At 36.3% G+C, this 9364-nt stretch overlaps 1 protein-coding gene across 1 annotated transcript in view; it reads left to right on the forward strand.

Moving 5' to 3' along the window:
- Positions 1-4339: 4339 nt before the first annotated feature.
- LOC103158795 (vomeronasal type-2 receptor 116-like) overlaps positions 4340-9364 on the forward strand; it is a 6387-nt gene continuing 1362 nt past the window's right edge. The window contains exons 1-4 of the mRNA XM_035449147.1: positions 4340-4536; positions 6598-6886; positions 7183-7995; positions 8437-8684. Of these exons, the coding sequence (XP_035305038.1) occupies positions 4340-4536; positions 6598-6886; positions 7183-7995; positions 8437-8684 (1547 nt within the window). The remainder of the gene's footprint in view (positions 4537-6597; positions 6887-7182; positions 7996-8436; positions 8685-9364) is intronic.

Genomic DNA, 9364 nt, shown 5'->3' on the forward strand with positions numbered 1-9364 from the left:
TAGCTTCTCTGTATTTTCTAGCAGTCTGTAATTTTGTCATATTTTTGTATTTTCATTATGTTTCCTTAAATTTTATTACACCACCCTTAGTTAGATTGCATAAAAATATGCCTATCTTGTTGTCTCAAAGAAGCAGCTCATTTTTCCTTGATTCTTGAACATATTTCTTTGTCTCAATTTCACTGATTTCAACTTTTAAAAACAATTAGAAAATATGGATCAGAAGTGAAGTTTCACAAATTGACCACACTGTCATCTCTATTATGGTCCTGGATAGATGAAAAGATCATGCAAAGTGTTTCATTCCAGTTCTAGGAAGTACCATATCATCTTTGTTCTGCATAGGCACCAGTCATGAAAGTGAATCAAAGACATATTAATAGACAAACATGTATATATATATATATATATATATATATATATGATATATATGTATATATGTATGCTTCTAATGTACACTCTCATGTTAAGAATCTATTCAAATATATGCTACCCTACACTCATAATTTCTACAGAACTTTAGTGACTGTCTTTCTTTTCTTCAATATTCTATCTACCCAATGTGACTTAACCTTACTTCATCCTGATCAAGAGAAGAAACATGAACAACATGCTCATTCATAAAGAAAAACTACATTACAAAACCATTGTTTTCCAGAAAAGCATCGTTTGTAAGACTAAATTCATGGATCATTTTCTTCTATTATGTTTTGTTTTTATAATGAAACTCTAACCAGGTATTTTTACACTCCCATTTTAATCCATTGAATAGCTCCAATGGAGCTCCCTCATTTTAACTCTTACTCTCTCTAAAATTCTTGCTTCATCAATTTTTATAGTTAGACTTTTGATCTAGTTATGTTGTTTGAAAAAGGTTCTATAGAAACTAATATGTCAGAATAAAAATACAACTTGATCTTTTGATACTGTATACAGCAGAATTTTGTTAGTAATGTTTTTAACCATTTCAAAGAGGTATTGCATTGATGTAATAAGCTTTACCTCTATATTTATTTTTATGTATTTTACTTGGCACATTTGATGTATGCATCACATACAATTCTTTTGCCTATACACTTCAAATCTCCAATAAGTTGAGATATACTCAATTGTGAAGAATGTTATGGCTACTGATAATCAAACCTAGATCCTAAGCAAGACCAGTCCTTTTTCTTCAATGCTACGACATCTCTCTGCCACTAACCTAACAGTTTAAAGGCTGGGAACAAAAATAGTATTTAATAAATTTTCCTGACACATTGCATGGAGCATGGCTTCCTAATGGTGTGAGTATGTATCAGTGTAGAGTGTTTGTGGAACCGTGTCAGCCTAACTGATGGATGGATCACACTCCCTTAATAGTGGTCAAGGAAAAAGGTAAGCCTCCAATGTTAACATTTGAGGGACAAGTGATATCTAATCAGAAACACTATCATTGCATATTCTTCTGGAGACACTAGATTTACAACCCAGCAAACAAATGGCAGCAAGTCATACTCAAAATTCCAGTTCTTAGAATTCATAGCAGTATTCTGGTCTCTATGGTTAGTATATGTATATAAGAAAACACCCTAATTCAATAAATAAAAATAGAGTAATTGTTATAACAGAAATCCCACCCTTATAACTTTGAACTGGGGATATTTATGCTTTAGAAGATTGTGTTCTGTAGATTTTACTATAACACAGATGTATTAACACCCATGCTTTTCTTCAATAGAAATGTGACAGATGCAGAGAATTTTTATGGTCAGTGTCATGTAAATTAATAGTATAAAATATCATTTTAACTAGCTGTTCTTCTCTTATCAGTCCCGTGCCTGTGTCTCTTATGCCACACTAAATGTTGAAGTTTTTATCACAAAACCATGAATGGAGTCCAACTCATCTCTTCTCATATACTAACTTATTTATATGTAGATTATTTCTAATTCTGTTATCTAAAGAGCACACCAAAATGTAGAAACCCATTACTGTGTCTTTAAATTTTTCTTATGTGTAAAAATTTATACATTTAGAGGGCATTGGTGGCATACCCCTTTAATCCCAGTACTCAGGAGACACATCTCTGCAAGTTTGAGTGCAGCCTGGTCCACAGATTAAGTTCCAGAAGCGCCTCCAAAACAATACCTAGAAACTCTATCTAAAAAAAATATCAAAAAAGCTTGTTGTTTTTACCCCTGTTGTAAGAAGGGATTTTGAGAGCCCATCCCACATAGAGGGATGCTCTCGCAGCCTGGATATATGGAGGAGGTCCAGGATGATGTGGCAGACTTTTGGGAAGCCCCAGGGAGCGCCTTACCCTCCTTGTGGAGCAAGGGGGGATGTAGTGGGGGGCTGGCATGGGGCTGGTAGGAGGGGAGAGAGGAGAAGAAGGGATTGACATGTGAAGCAAGGTTGTTTGTAATTTGAACAAATAAAAAATAATACTGAATTAAATTTTTAAAAATTATACACTTTTTGTGTCGTCGTCGTCGTTGTGTCTGTGTGTGTGTGTGTGTGTGTGTGTGTGTGTGTGTGTGTGTGTATGTGTGTGTGTGTGCTCATAGGCACATGTGAGTCCGATAACCTTTAAGCTCAGAGACCATCTGTTCCTTTGGACGTATTGCTTTAAGTAGTTCTGAAGAGTATTTGAAAGATGAATATTGATTCCTGTCTTCTTCAGAACAGCACATGATATTAATGCTGAGGCTTCTGTACAGCTTCTGTAATATTCTTTAAGTTTTTCAAAACATCCCTCTTTATTCTGTTTTACTCTTCTAACTCTTAGGATGGATCAGGATATTCCCCTGCCTCCCCTCCCAAGGAGGAACATTTTGTTTTTTTATGAATTTTTATTTAATTGAAAAGAAACTTTTCTATACCAATCCCAATTCCCTCTCCCTTCTGTTCTCCCGTGTCCTAAACCAACACCCATTACATACCACATACACAACCTAAGGAGGGTGAAGCCTCCCACTGGGAATCATCAAAGTCTGTCACAGCATTTGGGGCAGGACCTCAGTCATTCCCTGTTATCCAGGATGAGAGAGTATCCCTCCTTAGGGAGTGAGATTCCATTGCCCATTGTTGCACTATTGCTAAATACTGGATCTAGTGCCTGAGGCCCCATAGTCTGTCCAGGCCTCCCAAAGTAACACCCACATTCAGTGGGCCTGGATAGGTCCTATGCTGGTTCTCCACGTGACTGACTGGTGTCCTTCAGCTCCTATATGCTCATGTAAGGTATTTGTGTGGGTTTCCAAAACATGGTCTTGACCTCTTTGGCCTTCACTCTTCCTTTGTCAGTGAAAACTTTAAGGAACATTGCTTTAAGTCTGTCTGAAAACTGAAGTTCACTCTCTCAGTCATATCTTGTATTATTCTCTCATAACTCAGGTACCATCAAAGTCATTCATTCACTCCGAAATTTAAAAAAGAACATTGCATATATTTTGAACAGTTTTGAATTTTAGAGCAGAAAAGAACATATCTACTCCACTATATAGATAAATACAGAGGTATTTAGTAATAGAGCATGGAAAAGGATACAATCTTGTTAAACTCAGGAGTCAGACATCTTAAATTAAGAGTCTTTACTGATTCTCAATGCAATAGAGTGTGTCTGTCCTTCTGTAAGTTTGTTTAACTGACTATCCATCTGTTTGTCTTTGAGTGTGTTTGTCACATACATATATTTTACACTAAGAAAGACAGTTATCATTTGAGCATGAAGAGTCTTGACAAACTTGGGGATGGGATACCAGGTGAAGCCAGTGGGAAGAAAAATAAAAAGGAAAACATCACCAGTACACTCTCCCACTGACAATAAAGGTATTAGGCCACACTGTGCATACTCTGTGGATCTCAGAAGCTCCACAAATTCGGCTGCCTCTCCCTGGAATGCACTTGGTGATGTAAAATGTAGTGTGTAACTGTGAATTCTGAATTCTTGTGTCCTTTTTGAACCAGTAGTTTATGGATTCATTGTAGGTGACCTAGGAAAATCCAGTGACCTAATTTTTAATGGTGTTCATAAAACTGCAGGCAGTTTGGGACCAAGTTTTCTCAAAATGTCTTCCGCCCAAACATGAGTGATGACAGGGAACGGGAAAATGAACTATTCCCATATGTACATGTCCACAAATGTTTTCCACAAATCCTGTGGACCTCAGATGCAGAGCCTCAGGGAAGAGAATGTCCAACATTCCTCCAGGGGAGAGGCAACAGCTGGGAGAAAAAAGAATCATGGATTATGAAAACAGACTCTTATTTTGCCAAGAAATAAAAGCATGTAGGATTTCAATGGGCTACATGACACTTCATAATTCATGTAGCCCTGGTCAAGTATAGGACAGAGATGTTGATTTTGATTTTCTTCTTCTTGCTCCTGAACATTCCCCGCCTCATATCCAGTTCCATTCACCCCAGTTGTTTTTGGAAAATGAAGCATGATGAAGATGAGCATGGATTCTTGAAGATAGGTTGTGTCTTCTTCCCCACTATAGTGCAGGGGCCAGTGGAGAAAGAGTATTTCAACGATATTTTGAATGTACCGTAAGTGTTTTTGTATTTTCCATGTAAATGTCATCAAAAATATTTTGTCATGGGTTTTTGGCTTGTGTCTCATTCTCTCAATCTCCACACTAAGAAACGCCCCTAAATTCCTTTAGAGACTCGTTGCTATTTTACTTTTTTAATTTTTTCCAGTGTGCATTTTTTCCAATTAGTTTCCTACTTACAAAGCTGGAAAGAGAGTGAATTTAGAAGTCTCTACCATGATCCACCACAAAGAGCCCTCCTCTTGACACTGTCTATAGCACAGAAGCCAGTGATACTTCATCCAAAGAAACCACATGTAATTTTAATAAATTTCCTCCTAAGAATATGCAAGTAAATGGCCTTAGAATCTGTTGATGGTCCTTTCATCAGTGGATGCTTGTGTGAGGACCACAAATGTATATGGCACACATAGCTGCAGAGAAATTGCATATAGATATTACTCCCTCAAATTGCTTTTGTGCAGTCACTCTGCCTTCTGAAGCTGACTCAAGTCTGTCTTTTGTGAGCTCCATTTGTCTCCCTGTTTTTCTGTACTTCACTTATATACATGAACAACCACTGGCTTTATGAATTATAAAGTCCAGTTCCCCACTCTTCCTTTACAGTAAGGAATGTATGGATTGTAAAGGTTATGTTTGTAGTCTTCTAAAATTGTTGCTAAATCTAATAGTGATGGGTGATGACTTCCCTTGTCACTTGCCTGAGTGACAGATGTGGCATATGATATTTGGCAACACTTGAGAACAGGTATAGAAGAGTTAGGTAGCAGCTCTTTGCTGTTATTAATGAGTCATTTGTCTTTTTTGTAAAAGATTGTTAATCTCTAACACTTATATCACACTTACCTCTTCCACTCATTTTACTAATTGTAAGTTGCATATTTCATCAACGTAGGCACTATACACATTTTGATTTTGTGGAATGCTGGTAATGACTTAAAACACAGCACTGCATTTCAATAGGCAAATATAACAACTCAAATTACTGAGGTTTCTTAACTGTAGTGTGGGGAATGTAGTATTTCTGTTGCTCAATTTCTAGTCTCAAATTCCTTTGTGTCTTACTGAAAATCCAATGATAACTTTTCTTTGCAATAATAAGGAATATGTTTAAATTGACACTTTTTTATGTACAGACTCATGAGAAAGGTACGTTTTCTCAATGGAAAACGAACTGTATTTAACTCTGAGTAAATCATTTAGAATAAAATAGTATGTTGGATGTATACTGGTCCGATTATATAAAATGACTAATAAGAACTATGAGTTTATTCTTCTATACATATAAACACAACATGTTAAAATTACTCCCTACTGTCGGGCAGTGGTGGCGCACTCCTTTAGTTTCAGCACTCGGGATTCAGAGGCAGGCAGATATCTATGCGTTGGAGACCAGCCTGGTCTACAGAGCTAGTTTCAGGACAGCTTCCAAAGCCACAGAAAATCCCTGTCTTGAAAACACCAAAAAAAATTACTTCCTACTGACTTGTTGCATATTTTGTTACAAAACCTTCTCACATATTTTACGGTTTAGATTACTGTATTTTATAAACATATAATACTGGCACTACAAACCTCAGTAGGATGCTAGTGTTTTAATCGTGTAACCACAATTGCAGTCAAAAGATGTTATCTAGCACAAAGTTGCGTTGCTTAGATATATCCAGGATGATAATATGACATGCCTATTTAATCATGAAATAGCTGAAGAATACTGCAGTGGGGTACATGCCCTTAATCTTGGCACTCAGGACCGAAAGCAGGTGTATCCTTGTGCATTTTAGACTAGTGTAGGCTATAGGAAATTGTAATTCAAAAGCATGGGTTCAGTGCCCTTTTGTGTCTTAAATTAGCATTAATCCTGTCACACACACACAGCTGCATGCAGACATAAACATCTTATACCAAAAGCATCTTTATTTCTTTAATTTATTTAAAAATAAAAATTTACACAAAGACTATTTAGGAATAATGTTCAGTACAAAATAATCCTTGTATTGACTGCTAACAATCATCTATCTATTTTGTCCACATTAAACACTGTGTACTTTTACAGACTACCACCTGAGAACTACAAGTTTGCTCTGGTCTTGGCTTTTGCCCTCGATGAGGTCAACAGGAACCCTGATTTATTACCAAATAAATCTTTAGTATTTAATTTCACAGAAAATAATTGCTTTAGGGTGTCTCAGTTATACAGTCTCTATCAAAATTTGGAACAAGATCCTGAAATCACCCCTAATTATGCATGTAAGAAAATTCCATGTCTTATGATGATTACGGGACCATACTGGGAAACATCTGTGATGTTTAGGACATATATGGAATTTTATATAAACCAACAGGTAAGATTTCCATGGATTGTGCTTGAGTGAAATGTTTTTTCCATTGACAACATTCAAAGATACTAAAAATTGAGTTAGGAGGGGACTAGCATTACATTTATGTCAATTGGTATAGCTTATGAGTACTATTCAGAGACTGATGGGCCTTCTGCATTTCCATGTTTGAAATAGAAATGAGGGAAGAAATAATATCTAAGGTTTTTAGGCTAGGTGGTTTTCTTGTACTGTTTTCAGAAAAAAATGATTTTACAAGTTCTTAGGAGTGCATAGACCTCTCCCTGCTCCCTGCATCCTAGATCATACAGCTTACCTATGGACCTTCCCATCCAATGCTGAATGATCGTGAAAAATTTCCCTATCTGTATCAGATGGCCCCCAAGGATACATCTCTAGCCTTGGCCATGGTCTCTGTCATACTTCACTTCAGGTGGAACTGGATAGGCCTGGTCATCTCTGACAATGATCAGGGTAAGGAATTTCTCTCATATTTAAGAAGAGAGTTGGAAAACAATACAATCTGTTTGGCCTTTGTAAATATGATTCCAATCAACACACAGTTGTACATGTCAAGAGCTGAAGCATATTATAACCAAATCGACACATCATCCACAAATGTTGTTATCATTTATGGTGACACAGACAGTACTCTTTCTGTGAGCTTTCAAATGTGGAAATCCAGAGGTTTACAGAGAATATGGGTCATCACCTCACAGTGGGATGTGACTATTAGTAAAAGAGAATTCATTCATGACTCATCCCATATGACTCTAGTTTTTGCACAATATCATGGAGAGATTTCTGGCTTTAAAAATTTTGTCCAGAGAATGAACCCTGTGGAATACACAGACGATTACCTTGCAAGGCTGGAGTGGATGAATTTTAACTGTGAAGTCTCCATGTCCAATTGTAATACACTGAAGAACTGCTCTTTGAATGACGCTATGGAATGGGTATTGGTACGGACTTCTGACATGGACTTTAGTGATGACAGTTATGACATATACAATGCTGTGTATGCTCTGGCCCATACACTGCATGAGATGGATCTTCAACAAGTAGATACTCAGCCAATGAACAATGGGAAAGGAAAATATTCTAGCTGCTGGAAGGTAGTATTACTTCCAATATATTATATTTGTTGTCATCAATGTTATATCTTTACAAATTTTTCAGATGCCCACTCTAAGGATAGTAGGAAATATTTCTCCCAATGGAAATGTGTCTGAGTATTTTTTCTGCTGAGTAAGTAAATCTATAGAATGTTAGAAATCTCTACTGCAAAGGCAATGGACCAGAAGACACAATGCATCAAGGACAATCAGTGATTTTTTCACTGAGCGTATAAATATCATGACCCCTGTTATAATAATGTAAAAGTAATCAGTCTTTTCTCTTGAATACTCTCCTTGTTTTAATGAGGTCTCTGTATATTAATTTGCCAAACATGTGATAATCAGTGTAGGGGATAACTTTCATTAATGTTCTCAATAATAATGCTTTTTTGATTCAAGGCAGGGCACACACTTTATTGGATGCTGCCTGTCTTTCAGATGAACACAGTTCTGAAGAAGACACAGTTCACTAATCCTGTGGGGGACACAGTAAATATGAACCAAAAAGGAAAACTTCAGAAAGCGTATGACATTTTCCATATTTGGAGTTTACCACCCCATGGCGTTACTTTTAAGGTGAAGATAGGAACTTACAGCCCATATTTTCAACATGGACCACAAATCCATGTATATGAAGACATGTTAGAGTGGTCCACAGGAGATAGACAGGTGGGTCTGACCCAATTGTACTGATTTTATCATACATCAGTAACACTTCTTGTGGGACCATTTGTGCTTCCTTTTAACTTCAAGTAATAAATTGGCATAATATGCACCAATATCCAGCATCCCGCTTTATGCTACTTCTTTTCTACTGTTTGATGTGACTATTAAGCTTTGTGGATTTCTGACATGCATATAATCCATTTTATCATATCCAAACATGGTTCTGGTTTTAAATATGAATATATATGATTTTTAAAATGATTTAATTTATTTCCACTAAGGTGAGAACTGTCCTCTTTGTGTGATACTGATTATAGTATAGTGATTTCCTCCTTTATTCTGAATCTTGGTCCCAGATGTTGAAATACTAGGCAATTTAAGGATGAAGTAAATACAAATACACAAGTAATGAATTTTCATTATTTAATTTTGTTTAATCCTTTTTCCAAAGATTTCCTAATTTGTCAACACCTCTAAGCACAAATTAACAATTTCATGATCTATATTAGATATTCAATGAACTATTACCTTGCTTTTTTTCTTTCTTTCTACTTTTTTGTGGGTATGAGAGTTTGTCCTCATGTATGCTTGTAACTGCTCTGAGCATAGCTCACAAGAATGAAAGAAGTGTTATTTTTATCAAGGAAAACTGGAGAAATCTTAGTTCCAATCAATGGGTACTATAAATAAATCCTGAGCC

The sequence above is a fragment of the Cricetulus griseus genome, chromosome 9, assembly GCF_003668045.3.
Source record: "Cricetulus griseus strain 17A/GY chromosome 9, alternate assembly CriGri-PICRH-1.0, whole genome shotgun sequence".
Taxonomy (NCBI): Eukaryota; Metazoa; Chordata; class Mammalia; order Rodentia; family Cricetidae; genus Cricetulus; species Cricetulus griseus.